This window comes from Piliocolobus tephrosceles, chromosome X (genome assembly GCF_002776525.5).
Source record: "Piliocolobus tephrosceles isolate RC106 chromosome X, ASM277652v3, whole genome shotgun sequence".
NCBI lineage: Eukaryota > Metazoa > Chordata > Mammalia > Primates > Cercopithecidae > Piliocolobus > Piliocolobus tephrosceles.
This window is the reverse complement of record NC_045455.1, coordinates 15,121,051-15,137,931: the sequence shown is the minus strand read 5'-3', so window position 1 is coordinate 15,137,931 and position 16,881 is coordinate 15,121,051. Positions and strand designations below refer to the sequence as shown.

Sequence of the window (16,881 nt, the reverse complement as noted above, 5' to 3'; positions counted from 1 at the left end):
GCAAAGACCCATTTGTCTTACAAATCCATTTAATCTGTATCCTACCTGACATTAGGACCACACTTTCTAAACCTACCAAGATGATGGAAGAAGGGCCTCTGACTCAGGAGGGTCCTCTTCTGGGCCAAAGAATTTCATGACACTCCATTCCACAAGAATGGGCAGACAGAATTACAGGTCTGGATTCTTCTCCTGCTCAATTATAATAGTTAATTATTGTTTAGAAGAGCAGTTCATGATGTGTGTAGCCAAATAAGACAATTGTCCTACACATGGCTTTAAAATCTGGGCCAACTTTCCACAATGGCCACGTTCTTCCAGGCATTCTTGTGGCAGATATTCCCTAAAGGACAATCTGCTTAGTAAAATACAGAGAGCGCACTGGATGAAGTATGAACACTTTTCCACCTGCCCAGAGGCCATCAGCACCTGAAGGCCACTCCCCGAGCTATTCCACTTCCTACAGAGATGAAGCGACTTTGAAAAGGCCAGCCTACTCTGCATACAGCCTGTGTCCTCTTTCCACGAAGCACATGATTCAGTGACATTTCTTAGCCTCCCCTGGGTCAGGTGTGGTCATATGGCTGAGATTTGGCCAGGAGAACATGAACAGAAATCATGTGCCCTACGTCCAGGCCTGGGCACATAAAAACTTCCCACACGTGAGCCTCCACTTCTCCCCCAACGCTGACTCATGGCAGCTGAGCACAGTCACTTGTCAAGATGAAAGAATAATAAGATAAAAGGAACCCGGGTTCCTGAATCAGTGTCTGAAGGAAAACAGCCCACGGATCAGGGCAACCAGTGAGGAAGAGATACATTTCTATCACGTACGAGTCGTTATACATTTAAGGAGCTTACTACACCAGCTGTTATTACGGTAACTAAACAAGATACAGGGGCAGACTTAGATCAAGGTTAGGCTGATCTGGAACCTAGTGTTCTAGAATTAGCAACTCAGGCAAAGAACAGGACCTGTTGGATGGAATCTCTAGATACATGCAGATATGTACTGTGGCCACAATAAAGCAATCTGTTCCAGCATGCAGTAAAAATTGTGCTAAGGAGCTGAGGTTGAAGAAGATGTTTTGAATCAGTGATCCTTAATTTCCACAGTTAAATATTAGCTGGTATAAATCACCAAGTATTTGTCAGGATCCTCCACACTTCCTATGCCAAAACCATCATAATAATTCATATTAAAATACAACATCAGCAAACCACATGAAATCCGATGCTGAATTTACTAGAACACTACTGCTGAAGTCATTTCACAGGGAATAGTAGGCAGCACAGTGGACAGAGTCCAAACTGAGTTTCTTTAGCTGTTTGTTTTCTTTTTTTTTTTTAGCTGTTTGTTTTCAATCAAAACTTAACATCGAGGCCAGGCGCAGTGGCTCATGCCTGTAATCCCAGCACTTTTGGAGGCTGAGGTGGGTGGATCACCTGAGGTCAGAAGTTCAAGACCAGCCTGGCCAACATGGTGAAACCCCGTCTCTACTAAAAATACGAAAATTAGCCAGGCATGGTGGTGAGCGCCTGTAATCCCAGCTACTCAGGAGGCTGAGGCAGGAATCGCTTGAACCCAGGAGGCGGAGGGGGCAGTGAGCTGAGATCACAGCACTGCACTCCAGTCTGGGTTACAGTGTGACTCCATCTCATTAAAAAAAAGAAAAGAAGAAAAGGTATTTAACATCAAGAAGACGCTGGCATTCCCCCATGGAAGTCACACGTGTAGTGCTTTCCTTTTTGCTGTGTCAAGCCCCAAACTAGGTGCCCTGTCACAGCAACATTTGCTCTTTTTGTTGGCATTCTTCCTCCATTCTTTGGTCCTGGTTTTCTTGGTTCAACCTCAATGGATACCTTCATTGCAAACTACCTTCATTCCAGGGTAATTTAAGAGATGAGGTATGAATAAACGCTACCAAGGAAGGAAAATACTCATTAAGTATCTACTACATGTCAGGTACTTTCACATACTTAATTCCGTTTTATCTTTGTAACATACGATATCTATCATAATTTTCCACTTTGCAAACAAGCAAGTGGAGAAGTTATAAAAAATAACGAAAACTCACTCAAGGCCACACACCAAAGTAAATGACAACAAGATTCAAGTCCTGTGACGCCTGACTCCAAAACTCTTTCCATTTCAAAATGCTACATTTGACCTATAACATATTGCCGTCCTTTACACAAGGGATTAAAAAAGAGATCACTGCTCAATTTTGATTTCCTTTACATACCCATTTTAGTAAATCAGTGTTGTCCATCCTCTGACTTATACCTTATTATATTTCTACAAAAGCAAAACCCACACGCTCTCTTCTGACATCAGAGCAGCTTACAAGTTGTAACTTAGAGACTTTAGAGGGTAAGGCCAAGAGAGGAAGAGGCCTAGCCCAAATTATCCAGGTTTATCACTGCCTCCCCTGGAAAATCGTCATTTCTTTCTTCATAGTTCTGTATTCCACAATAATTATTTCAGAGCATATTTTTTCACCAATTCTTATGATTTCTAAAACCCCATTTTAAAGGTTACAACATTTTTAAGTTCGCTGAAACAGGTATATGTCGAGGAACTTGAAACACAAGCAACAGTCATAAGCCTTCTTAGTGTTGTAACAGGATTGTTCTCAAATGGTAAAATGGTTCCATGCAGGATCAGAAAAACATTTTTAATACTATTTTTAATACTATTTAATACTATTCTTTCCCACTTAAAGAACGGAGTGGCAGTCCAGGACAATTTTTGTATCATATTATAACTACCATTTTATTTAAGTAATTACTAATTTACCTAGCATTCTTGAAAGTCAAGTGTGGATAAGCTAGCTAACTAATCAACACCATCAATTCTCATCAGTTTTTAACAGCATTAAATTAAACCACAGCTGGTAACAGAATATCAAAAGATTAACATTCTTGAGTTGGTATGAGTTTTTAATACTAATCATAAGCAGTCCTAAAATTACGTGAATAACTGTTATAATAACTTAATAAGAAGCAGTTTTTATGACAAAGTCCCACTCAGAAAGACTCTTTCTTGTTCAAAAGAGAATTATAACATCAAACACTTTCACCACAAATATTTCTATAGGTGACATTTGAGATGAGAACCATTGAAGCCAGGTTCTTTTGATCACAAAGGTCAAAACGTTTCTCCTTGCTCTGAAACCTGCTGTGTTGTATCTTATCAGAGTCCTTCCCATCCCCTGCTCGCACCTCAGCCAAGTGCTGCAGAACGGAAAAGCACGTTATTTTAAGCCTTACCTTCAGATAGGATCCATAATATTTGGTTACATATGGACTGTCACACTGACTCAGCACTGTGATTTCTTGTTGAATGTCCTCTATCTCATCTTCAGCTTCTTCCAGATCAATGATCTTTATGGCAACCACTTTCTGAGTCCGATTGTCAATGCCTTTGAACACCTCGCCAAAGGAGCCCTTCCCAATTTTCTCTAGTTTTGTAAAAAGCTCTTCTGGATCTGCCTTCAGGTTCTGTAGAGAGAAGGAAGAGAAAAGGTAAACTTCAGTCCCTCACAGCACCACAACTCCTTTGTCATTTTACATGTAATGTTATAGACCACACAATCTTCCAGGGACTCATCTATTTTCTGTGTCCAGCCATCAGGCTGGTGGTGACCACAGCTCTGCAGGTTCAGGGCGTAAGATTCCTACGTCTCACCTACACACGCGCATCAGACTATGAAAGAGAACAAGCGTGCAGTAAGAACAATTATCCAGCTAGATTAGAAAACATGGAAAAGATGCCAACTCTTATATAATGAGGGTAAATTAAAATCTAAGCGCTTATTTGAACATGTTAGGATACATAGATTTATTGAAAAATCACTCTTGTCTAAGCAAAAATTCACTTTTCTCCCTACTCAACCCCCAAAAGTTCCTGAATTCAAATGTATTTTTACTAAAATGTTAACCAGCTATATCACAGAATAGAAAAAAATGTATACCATAAGTATGCATCTTCATGAATAGTACTGCCTTCACCAAAACGATAACAATCTAACCAGATTCCAGAAAACAATAAGCAGCCTGTTTTCTTTTGTCACATAAATGCTGTACCCTGGAAACAGCCTCTAAAAGCTCTTAACCACCTGATTAGTTACACATACATAGGTAGTATACATTTCCAAGAAGGCTGGCTGTCAGAGTTCAAGCTCTCATCCTAACAGCTGCACGGTACAGAGTCGTGTGAATAGCTGAGTTCTCAAAGGGGGCAGTAACCTGTCATCCACGGGGCCTGTCAGGAAACTGAGAAGCGATCCTGACGTTTAGCAAGGCAAGACAGGGACGCTGCACATCTCCCCACAAATAACTGCACAGCCCAAAATGCCAACGGCACCCTGGTGACAAGCAATAGCCTGGAACCCCACAGAGCAAGGAAGGACTCTAAGAACTGCCACCACTGCAGACACATCTTCCCTCAGAAATGGTCCATAGGAGGAAGAGAATGCCAAATCTGTCAAATCTTTGAAGAAGCTGAACTACTAGGGAAAGTTACAAGTGCAGGGAGGAGAGGGAGGCCTGAGAAGGAGGTAAAGAGAAGGAGGAGAAAAAAGATGACACAGAAGAGGGTATTCACAGAGCAGTGCATGTGAGGTGGGTCACACACACAGCACTATGGCAACTGCAGTGCATCATGAGTGAGGCCAGCCTTGGGGACCATCAAGGGCTATCCAGCCACAGCTCTCCAAGGTGAGACACACTGTGTTCCGAGCAGCTACTCTCCAAGAGAACTGTTGAAAGCCAGTCAGCCCATTTCTGGTTTGCAGGCCTTACTGTGCTACAGTGTGTCCACCATTGCAACGACGCACATATCACGGCAATGACACATGAGCCGATAGCCACAGTGACCTCCTGCACACAGGGGAGCAGTGCCCCTGCCCCATGTTGGTTTGAGGCTGCACATCAAACAATGCAAAAGCTCACAAAACCCACCAACCATCTTAGTACAAAATGAAGCAAGTAAGGCTTGTGTGCTGGACATGTACCCAGTGGGAAACGCGTCCTGGGGTTACCAAGAGAGCAGGACAGGCCAGAGGCCAGGCACTGAGCGCTCGGCCCACACCGGAAGGTCATGGCCAGCGTAATCCGAGGTCTAACGAGCTGCCAGGGATTACAAGGACTACAGTTTTAGCCATGATCCCCTTTGGCTCCTAAAAAGCTACACAAACGTCCGTTGTGTTAAAAACGACACTATCTATCCAACTTCGTTTCCACTTAAAGTACTGTACTAAACATATCAATTGGGTGATTAATCGAGAGGCATTTAATTTTTTTCCTGAACAATTGCTAAACTGTTTTCAGTTTACATTTCAAACATCTTAAGACAGTCATACTTAGGAGGAAGCCTGGCTGCGTATTTACAGGTTTTAAAAAACACAGTCCAAGACCCCTGGGTTTACCGAGATAGTCAATGACCCACAGTCAAAGCCCAGGATAATTTCCTCAAGTGAAGACTGTTTTCGGAGCTAGTGAGCAGCCCTACAATATCCTCCTCTTCCTATTTTCAAGCTTGTCAATACCCCAGTTGAGTATCACCAGTCACTTTTGGGAATGCCACAGAATGCCCGGGTGGGTACCTCCCATCTGACTCACCCTGCACGCGGCCTTGAGCTTGCACCTCCACCTCCTCTAACACAAGCTGCTAGGATGAGAAGCTTCTGGGGATGCGGGGGAAGCAGCGCTCATCTCCTTTTTTAGCTATAATGAAACATACCCCGTTTTCAGCAGCTACTATCTTCACTGCTTTCATGCCCTCTCCCTTACCGTGCTCCCTCCAGGATGAGGTAGGGTGGCCCTCCTTTTACATAAGGCCAGCCCCCAAAGCTGGGCTCTGGAGTCCATCCTTCTCTCCTCCAGGATATGGCTTCGTCAGTAAATCCCTTCTCAGCTCCTTCTTCCATTCACCCCTCTCTGCTGGCTCTCTGCCCTTGGCAACATGCTCCAGTTTCTCCCATTTAAAACAAACGACAGCACCCTCCCTAACTCATAAGCCCTCCTCCTCCACTCTCTCCTTCCTCTGGAGTCCCATCAAAGTCATCTAGACCTGCCTGGTCCTCCCCACCACTGCAGCTTGGCTCCGCTCTGGCTCCGGTCACCAGTGCTGCAGTGTCGTGTCTGAGCCTCCTCAACCACGCCCTCCCCCTCCTCTGGGTAACTTTCCAGTCCTTTAGCATCCACAGCCCTGCTCCCGCTGGCTTCTTCCAGTCCCCCTAGTTCCAGAAAGATCTTCACAGAGATTCCACCTTGACCCCACTTTGTCTGGCCCTTACTCCAGGTCCCAGCCTGGGCCTCTACTACTCCTCCCCATGGGTGCCCAGTAGTTTCAGGGTCTGGGGCCCTCGTTTCCCAAACCTGGGACATCTGACATTCTTGCATAAATATATGGGAGTTCAGAAGAGAACAAGGTGAATAACCCATGTTTTTAAAACACCCCGATGGATTCTGGTCAATCAGCAACTTGAAGGAAAGGCTGTGATCAAGACTCATGCGCATGACAGCTTTCAAAGCGCTAGCTCAGGCCTGCCTTCTGAACGGGAACCCCCCGGAACCAGCTGCTTCCCAGGCATTCTCTCTTTCTATCCAGACATCTCAAGCTCAACATGTGGGCATGGAATTTGCCGCTTCCCCTGCTGGACTGTCGTCCCACAGTCGCCCTCTGCTCTGCGCTGTCTCCTTTGCTCAGCTGCAGGCTGAGGAGTCAGGGGCTGTGACTCACGCACCTCTACACCCCTGTGCCCGGGTATAACGAGTGGCATGGGACTGTGGTCAGTAAATGTCCCCTGAGCAATAAGAAAACCCCAGACTCACCCTGGCATGAACAGGACACAGATTAGACACCTCAAAGCCTATCCAACAAACAGACAGCGGGCCCTGGAGGGAAGGGGGCAGCCCTTCCTGCTGACAAGGGTCAGAGGGGTGGTAAGAGCCTGCCTTCCTGAGGTCAGGAGAGCCGGTCAGCACTGTCATTCCTGGGAGTGGTGATTCTCAGACCTGGGTGAGCCTCACACTCCCCTGGAAGGCCACAGAGCCCCACCTCACCAAGAGTTTCTGATTCAGTCAATTGGGGGTGGGCCCAAGAATTGGAATCCCGGGGGGGTAGGGAGATGCTGCTGGTCCAGGGACCACACCTGGAGAACCACCGCTCAGCATAGGCTGGGACAGGAGGCCAGGCAGCCCCAACAAGGGACATGCCACTAAAACACCATCATGCTAGGTCAGCTGATCACCCCCCTCCAGTAACTGTCCCACTCTCATACTAAGAAAACAGTGGCCTTTGCTTTCTGAGAATTGTAAAAGTAGGCAACAAGAATGTATCCAAACTCTTACCATGTTGTTGACCCTGTGGGAGACTGTTACAAAAATAACCACCCACAAATCCCACCTCTCTGGGTCCACACCCCTATGAGTGTGACTTGGACACTCCCCCAACAAGAGACAGTGGCTGCCTCCGTGGCCCTTGAACCTGGGCTAGTCTTGCTCTGTATTCTGATGAATATAATCTAAGCAAGGCCCCAAGAGGACTCGCAGAGCTCCCTCCGCAGAGAGACGTGACCACGAGGCAGGGGAAAGCAGGCAATCGAAAATGGTGTGGTCAGAAAGACAATGACATCTGCCCACTTCCTAGACCCCAGCTGAGGTCCTAGGATGTGCCTCAAGTCATCCTGGGCCACCTGGCCTCAACCATGCCATTAGCTGACTATAGAGAGCCCAGAAAAGGCCAGCAAAACTGCTCAATCCACAGAATCACGAGAAATCGTGAGCCTGCTGTTCTGGCCACTCGGTTTTGGCTGGCTTGCTACTCAACAATAGGCAACTAATACAAAAACTGGTGCTAGAAGCTGGGCACTGCCCCAGCGGAGGCCCTGACAGCCCATGCTTGGCTCTAGGTCAGAACTGCTGCGGCCCATGTGTTGTGAGATGCCTCCATCCCCGCCCTCTTTGAAGAGGAGTCTCTGTGGCCGCCCCACTCTTCCTGTCCCGGAACTCTTGCTGAGCTGAGGCTCTCTGAATCAAGAGCTGGCAGTCCGTCCACATCCAGCCCCAAAGCAGGCAGGGCACGCAGACCTTGAGTCAGACAGTGTGCCAGGAGGGAAGTGGGGAGATGCTGGTGGGAAGAGTCTCTCTCGCATGTGTAAGGGGCATGAACCCTGGGGACCGGAAGGCAACCTTGTGGATTGTTACAATAATGGCACTAATAACCCATCCCTTGTGTCTACACCCCCCTCCCCAAGACTTTGCCCGCTGCTCCCATAAGAGCAGCCCACACCTTGAATCACGTGGCCTGTGGTTCCTGAGCTGGTGTACCATCTCCAAGGTCAAGCCTCAAGGGGCCCCGCATTGCTCTGCCTCTTGGAAGGCCTCCACCAGCAGCATGTGAAGAGGTCTGTTCTAGCCACTGGAGAGGCCACATGGAGGAGACCAAGGCACTGGCTAAACACGCAGCCAACTGCTAGACCTGGGGTGAGACGCCCAGCCTTCCTCGGTGCCCCTGCTAAACTCAGGTCCCAGACACTCTCCAGCTGGCCACAGCCACACGAACGTGCCTCAGCCAGGCTGGCGGAAAAACCACCCGTTCACCCCAAGGAATGGTGAGAAATGCTAAACTGTTACTGTTTTAGGTCACCAAGTGCTACAGTGGTTTCTTGGTTTCTTGGTTTCTTATACAACAACAGATAATAGAATTCAACAGAAACCACTGCAGGAGAAAAGCATCTATGGGCAGCATGGCGGGAGGCAGATATTCCGGATTCTGGAATGTTTTAGTAACCTGCCCGTTTTCCTTTTGCCTGCACCAAGACTGCTTAGAAAACAGCTATTTTCACTCTTTTACTATTGTCCCAAAAGACCTTTTGAGGCGTATGGCACCCGTACAATAAGGGGTCACTGCATTGTCTCAATCTGCTCAAGTGCGGTGTCTTTCAGAACCCCTGGCCTCTGTGTCAGCAGCTGCACACCAGGCTAAAAATTACCCCTGGCAAGCAGGGAGCCATCTGCTGAGGCCAGGGCACGAGGGCACTCAATAAAGCAGGGTTCCCCGAGCGGCCAGCCCTGCCCTCTGGCACTTCTTGCATAGGTTCATTACCATACTGTGTCCCCTATGGCCAGAAGAAAAATCAATGCCAAAGAAGGCCTATTTCAAATAAGAACCTCGAGATTCTGCTGCCAGAATGTATTCACCGAGGAAAGTAGATTTCCTTGGCAGAAAAGGCACAATTCTGCCAGCCATCTTGATAATTTACTTTTCAGAAGGGTTTGGGTTGAACTGAGCGCCAGCTATGGCCTCAGATTAGAAAGGCCTGCAGCCCCTCACCCTCACCGCCCCTGCCTAAAAGGATGCAAAGCCTAAGCCAGGGCCAGGCAGGAGAATCAGGACGCCCAAGGGCTCGGCCTTTTCTGAAGCAGGGGGAGGTCAGGACACACAGACACCCCCACAATATTCCCCTCCAAAGTCACCTCCCCTAGGGCAACAAGACTGGCGGATGGGGGCGGGGCTGGGGACAGCCTGCACACAGCCCCGCCTCCTCAGGCCCTGGACTCAGCACTCGAAAATATCAATTAGATGTCTTGTCCCTACAGTGGAGCCGGGATCACCACCCTAGGACAGGCAGGAGGACTGGCTTCTCTAATGACCAAGGGAAGTACAAGGGGGTAACTTCCCTTTCCCGAGCTCACAGAGCCTCGAGCCCCACAAGCTGCCTCACACTCATGAGCCCTGGCTTGCTCCTCTGAGGGAAGGGTTCAGGGATAAAAAGATAATGATAAATAATAGCATCTACCTCTGCATTAAGTGCAACTGAGAGTGAGGATCCAGCACCTTCTCGTGGAAGTGTCTGACACATCCCATGCAGGGTCTGAATAGAAGGCACTCGAATACCGAGCTCTCCACTCACCAACTTTCTAATTCCCTAAAATCTCCCCAAGAATTTGAAGAAACAGCCCAACTTTCCATTTTGGGGGGCCTCAGGGTTAAGAGCCAGCACGCCCCGCCTGAAGGACAGGCTTTGGTTGGATACGTCAGGGGTGGTCAGCTGGAAAGTTGAGCGGGGTGAGGGATGGTGGCTGGAGGCGGCGGAGGGAGGGGCACTGGCAGTATGCTGGGGTGAAAGGGGCTTTCAAAATAGGTCAGTCTTTGCTTTTTTCAGTTTTTAGACAATTTTTGTCCTGTTTTCTCAGTCATTTCTGTGAACAGATGCTTTGTCAAACTGTATGTATATTTTTTTTCGTGGATGCAAAATTGTCGTCTTAGTGTAATATGACTCAGGCGTTTCCCCCTGCAGTGCACACAGCGTGTAGCCAGCCTCACAGGAGTGCGTTTAGTGAGAGTGTACTTGTTCCAGGCCCTGGGTCAGGAGCTTCACATGAATTGTCTCAGCACATTCTCACGACAGAGCTAAGAGGAAAGTACTTCTGTCTACCATCTTACAGATGAGAAAACTGAGCAGAAGGGATGTTGAGTATCTTGCCCTTGGTCCCACCGCTGGCAGAGGGCGGAGGAGGGGTTTGAACCCAGCCAGCAAGCTCCTGCCTCCTCACTGTACTAGGCTTCGGACCATGTCATTAGAAACCAAAAAAGCAAATATTCCATTAGATGGCTGCATTAGAGTTTATTTAACCTGTCTTCTGCTGCTTAATTAGGTTGCCTTTACTTCTTTTTAAATTTTGTGTTTTAAGAAACTCAGGTTGCGGCCGGGCGCGGTGGCTCAAGCCTGTAATCCCAGCACTTTGGGAGGCCGAGACAGGCGGATCACGAGGTCAGGAGATCGAGACCATCCTGGCTAACCCGGTGAAACCCCGTCTCTACTAAAAAATACAAAAAAAAAAACTAGCCGGGCGAGGTGGCGGGCGCCTGTAGTCCCAGCCACTCGGGAGGCTGAGGCAGGAGAACGGCCTGAACCCAGGAGGCGGAGCTTGCAGTGAGCTGAGATCCGGCCACTGCACTCCAGCCTGGGTGACAGAGGGAGACTCCGTCTCAAAAAAAAAAAAAGAAACTCAGGTTGTGCATTTCTGCTGTGGCGGGGAGTGAGTGAGTGCCTGGTCAAAACTTGGGAAATGTGATTGGAAAGGACCACAGATGGCTTCCTGGAATTTGCTCATCAGCTTCAGGGCCCATCCCAACGGTGCGGGTGTGGAACATGTTATTCTGACACGCAAGACCGCTGTCCACAGGTGCATTTTCATGAGACACTTGACAGGTGGAAATGGGCCTGATACTGACCCCATGTGAGGACAACATGCCCACATGGTCACTCTGTGTATGTGTCAGATTCCCTGAGAAAAGGCAGTAACGTAAATCTGTACACACTCGGAAGTAGAGATTTGTTTTGTAATTTTCATCAGCATCCTTTTGGAGTTTATTTCCATTTTGTGTAGATGTGGGCCTATCACTCTTCAAAGGGAACGGCCAGCCACTGAGAATTACTGAAAAATCAGAGGATCCATGTATGTGTGCACACAGCAGAATCAGGCGTGGTGCCTCACACCTGTAATCCCAGCACTTTGGGAGGTCCACGGATCACTTGAGATAAGGAGTTTGGGACCAGCCTAGGCAACAAAGAGAGACCTCAGCTATACCCCCCCAAAAAAAAAAAACAAAAAAACAAAAAAAGTCTGCCCTTCTCCCTCTACTTCATCTAAAAAGTCCAGAGATGGAGAGGACATCTGATCCCAGTGGCCAAGACCCCACTGCCATTAGAGCAGTGTGAACACGTGGCCTGCACAGGGGTAGGGTGCCAGGAAACACGCTCCGCAGGCCACCAGTGAGGATGAAAGTTAAGACCTGAAAGACTAGGTCAGAATCAAGAGCACCTGGGGAGCCCTGTCACAGAGACTGTGCCCACACCTGGGCAACTCTCCCATGGGCCACCGGCAGCCCCTTCCCCACTCTTCTCTGGGCCCACCTCCATATGCCCCTGTGCCTTGAAACACTGGGTAGGGCACACAGGCTGCGCAGGCAAACCTGAGCAGGGAGGCTTTTCTGAGGAAGGGCCAAACACAGTTCGAGAGGCAGAGCCGCCTGGATGCAGAGGATACAGGACTAGGACAATGTGAGCCACAAAGGAGGTGGGGTGGGGGGGCCAGCACTGCCTCGCCAGCACCACCCAGCCACAGACGCAGAGCCAGCGGCCACAGTAGACCAGAGCGGTTCAGAGGCACACAGTTGAAAATCCCAAAACAAGGGGAGGGACAGAGTCATCAACTGCTTTATTGGAACAAATGTCCCCTACTGTGACTGCAGCCGAGTTCACGCTGGCCTCTTGCGGCCCCCACCCCCACCCCCTAGCTCCTGTACCTCTCTGGGCCTGACTCAACAGCAGAAAGCAAATTGAGAGCTCTGCAGGGGGAAAATGAGAGCTCTGCAGGGGGATGGTCTCCTCAGCCACAGCTCCCTAGACTAAAAATCAGGCCTCCACAAAGCTGGAGAGAGCCGTCTCCGCCAGGCCCGCCCCTGGGTTCCCACTGGGCCACCAGACACATTCACGAGGATGTGCAGGTCGGCCCAGGGTGGTCCTCTGCTCCGGGAGGCCCTGGACAGACCAGGGGCCATCAGTCTCGGGCTCCCTTCACAGACTACGCATGACCTGGGGGTTTGCCCTGCCAATGTCATGACCACACCTACCTTGCAAGGTGAAAACCTCAATGAATGAGAAAGACAAATGGAGGTGTCTCCTGATTTACAGACTGATTCTGCGCTCAATGAGCATGCCAGAAGGTGGGTGTTTTCCTGCTCCCTCTCATCTCACAAAACATGGTCCCCTCAGCCCAGTGTACGAGGGGGGCAAAACCAGCAACTCCAGCCTGGCATCCGGGGTCCTGGCTCCTTCGAGGAGAAAACCCAAGTGCGAAGTTACTGTTACCCACTCAAGATTTACCAAGAGAATTTCGAAGTTCCGCCCTTCTGCAGCTCAGAAGCAGGGTCATTCCACAACACAACACTTTATTATATTCCATAATCCCTTGAAAGAATTCGTTAAAATTGTTCTATGATGACTTACGTATTTTATATTTTTAAACCTGAATAGCTGTCATCATCTTCTTTTGATCATTTCTGGCAAAGAAAAATGCATGTGGCATTACTAATCAACTTTCAGTTGTACCACTTGCACAGTCAAACCACACTCAACTACTCTGGTTGAAACCGAGCTTCTCTATGCTTTTCCACGAAAACAAAAAGAAACTGAGGGTGATGTGCTCTAATACCCGGTACTTCTCACACCACTATCCCTACAGGAACGGGCAAGAGGATGCTGGAGGGAAGCTGAGACTGGAGCAGGGAAGCTGAGACTGGAGCAGGGAAGGGGAGTTGGCTGCAGGCATGGACTCTCCTCCACTCTGGCCTTGGCAAGCATCTCTAACGAATCACAAACTCTCTCCTAGAGCTGAACTGAGCCTCAGAATCTACTCACCTCAGCCAGTCGCCACCGATTTGGCCAACTGGGCAGGCAGGTGGAAACCTACATGCTGGCCTCTCTGGTTCTACCACCCACAGATGCGTGCTGGCAGCTACCATTCCAGCTCACCCTTCCATACCCTCGCCCCAGGCCCCCCACCCCATGTTTCATCATTAACAGTGTGGCTACCTACCATTTCCAAAGCTGGAAACCTCCGCACCCCCATGCCTCTCTCACCGCAACATGCAAACTGTGCCATGGTTCTTCCGAAGTGTCTCTCCATCCAGCCCCCTCCAGGTCACCGCCTTGCCCTCCCTCCCCCACAGCAGCAGCCTCTAACTGATTCACTTCAAGACCTGCCTGTGCCCTGCTGACAGAGTTGATCTTCCTAAAAGCTCACGGTTTCCTTCACTGCTTAAAACTGGGGACGACCCACTGCCCTTCGCACTGAGGTCACACTCAGCTTGTGACTCTAAACCCCAAAGCTCCTTTCTAATCCCCCCACTGACCCTCTTGTCATCCAACTTCTTAATATTGTCTACAAGCGCCAAAGGTCATACACAGATGAGTCCCTTTACAGAAAATTCTCAAGGTGACAACATTTTTTGACTGGTGGAAATAGATCCTTGGTTGCTGAGGCTGAGGTGAGGAAAAGACTAACAAACCACCAAACGGGGGGTACGAGAGGCCCCTGTAGGCCCGGGGATGGGTGTGGTTGGGGTCCTAACACAAGACTTCTAGAAGACGCATTTGGCCATTAATGCAATGACCCTACCCAACTTAAAAGGCTCCCAGGTCTAAGAAATGATGCTGGGAACTGCAGAGGCAAGATCATGGTGACCAGAATTTGCAGAAATCCATGGACCTTTAAATTGCCTTGTAAAGGTAACCACTAAATCTCTTAAAATAGAAAGGGTCTACCTGCAGGGCCGGGGAAAGAAGGCTCTACTCTACAGGCACTGCCAGGAGAAGGAAGCCGATGTCAGACAAGAGACCAATTGCAGGAAAAATGATGGCAAAGAAAGAAGGCAAAAGCTACTGGCCCTGTATGGGGTGCACACGCGCACGCACACACACACAACCTGTCAAGAGGACCAGACACGATAGTTTCTGTCTGTGGCTCCCAGACAGAAACACACACACATACTTCCAGAAAGTTTGTGAAAGAGAAATCCCAACAATTTGAGCAGAAACTTAACTGAACCTAAGAGAAGGTCTTGCAAAACACCTGGAATACTGAAGGCAGCTCCGTTTACACACCCAGAAAGGAACTAGATTCCCAGAGCTCCTGGCCTTCTCAGTGTCACAGATTAGGTGACAGCTGCAGTCAGAGGCAATGACTCTCCTCTTGGATATGGTCTTGGATGTGGCCTGGGCAGAACGACGCCGTAAGCAAAGCTACCACCATGCCCGGGTGCCCTCTATGGAGGAGACATGAGCTCCATTTTCTGACTTTTATGTGACTTGTCTTCAGGCACAGAGCCTGAACAGGAACCCACAGCTATCCGACTCCGAACACTGAGCACACCCATCACTGTCTCCTGAGCTCTGACAGCAACATACAACACAAGGGCACAAAAGAATCCCAAGCTCTGGAATGAAAAGCTGTGGTGCGCTGCTGCACGACCTCCAGCAAGCTCTTCTCAGTCAAATGGACAATGACCTCACATGTCTGTTCGGCGATCAAACCACATTGTCTGCCGCCAACGTGGTGAACTGCCACCACCTTCACCAGAGTTGGCATAGACTCTTCAGCAAGCACACTGAAGAACATGGGAGGTCATCTTGAAAACAGCACTCAATTTTGGAGACATTTTTGGAAATCATTAACTTGCTGACCAAAACTCTTAACTGAGAACACACCAGGTACAATACAATGAAACAGGGTCCCCAAACAGTGAAAATGAGAGTAGTTTTTTAGTATGGCTGAACTTTAGGCCAATCTCCTATTTTTTAATACAGATTATTCTTCCCCTAAGTAAGAAATCCTAAAGCTAATTGCGAACAAACAAAATACCCTGGGAACCCATCTCATCAAATTAACCTGGCCATTGAATGTGAAGAGGCTTTCTGTGCAGAAAGGAATAGTGAACAATTTGTCTAAAGCAAGCCTATTCATCCATAAAGATCTTCTTTCATTCTAACCAGTTTAAAGCTCACTCTTTACCAGGGTCTTTCCAATACACCCTCCCAAAATCGGAAAATCAAGCTGCCCTTTTTATAAAATAGCTATACATGCAGGGATATGTACAGAAAACGCCAATGGTAAGTTTATAAACCGAACGAGAAAGACTAAATAAAAGCCAAGTGCTCTTTTCTGGAAAGTTTTCCAGCCAGCAGCTGTCATCAAAAACCTGTCATGGTCAAAACCCAATCTGGGATGGCATATCCCTGGCCTCCTCCGTTGCCCTGGGAAGCGCCCAGGGCTTTCCACTATCAGGACAGCATCACACCTTAGGGACTCCCCTCAGTCGGATCCTGGGGCTCCACACACCAGCCAACCCTAGATACCTTTTGATATGAACAGAACAGGAGAAACATCAAGCTCCTGATTTTGACTTGATAAGAAGTTTAAGGTCAGGACTGGCTCTCACACCAGTGCGGACTCAGGACATCAAGGCTCCTCTTGAAGCCAAGGAAGAAATTTGAATGCCTGTTCTCCTCCTCAGTCCACCTTCATCCTTTGAAGGTGCAGATGTTATGAATGGGTTTTTGGCTAGACATCACTAACCGCCCAGTGGTGCCTACCGTCCCCACAGCGGCCTCTGCTCCGTTAGAGGTGAGCTGGAACTGCAGACGTAGGACACCGCGCCAGGAGAAAGACGCTTTGGGAACTGCCTGCTCTGTGATCGTGAGGTCAGCGCCCTCCCAGGGTCCACCCTCCCTGCTGCGTGGGGCTGGGATTCTCCACCTGGGCTGCGTGTGGGCAGCGTCCTCAACAGCTCCACGTCCCACCCTCAGCCTGGACCGATTCAACCAGAATCTTTGGGAAGGGACCCATCCCTCATCAGCTTAGTTAAGCTAACCAGAGACTCCCACATGTGGCCAAGGTTGAGGACCACCGGTCTAGTCTAGGAGATTTGCCCCAGGCTCTGCAGAAGTCACAATGCCAGTAGTGATGTCTGGAAAACTCCTTTTATCCTGGGTCACGTTCACCTTTCTACACCTGAGGGAAAAAGATCACATCAGTGCAGAGGAGGGGGGGACCTCCAGCACCTCCCAGCACCTCCCCTTCTTCATCTTTTACCTCTCCCACCTCTCCTCTCCACAACAGAAGGAGAGGGCAACCCCTCCCCATCACCTTGCAAGGTAAGTTCAGCGACTAGTAACTGATGGTGCACACCCATCCCACACCCACCTACACCCATCCCATCCCACACAGACCCATCCCACACCCACCACACACATCCCACACATATCCCATACCCACCACACACCACACACCCATACCACACCCACC

General features: G+C 48.9%; 1 protein-coding gene across 2 annotated transcripts in view; it reads right to left on the bottom strand.

Annotated features, from left to right (window-relative positions):
* STK24 (serine/threonine kinase 24) overlaps nt 1–16,881 on the bottom strand; it is a 124,474-nt gene that overhangs the window by 62,485 nt on the left and 45,108 nt on the right. For both annotated transcript variants that reach the window (XM_023218038.2, XM_023218039.2), the window contains exon 2: nt 3,274–3,504. In XM_023218038.2, coding sequence (XP_023073806.1) covers nt 3,274–3,504 — 231 coding nt within the window. The remainder of the gene's footprint in view (nt 1–3,273; nt 3,505–16,881) is intronic.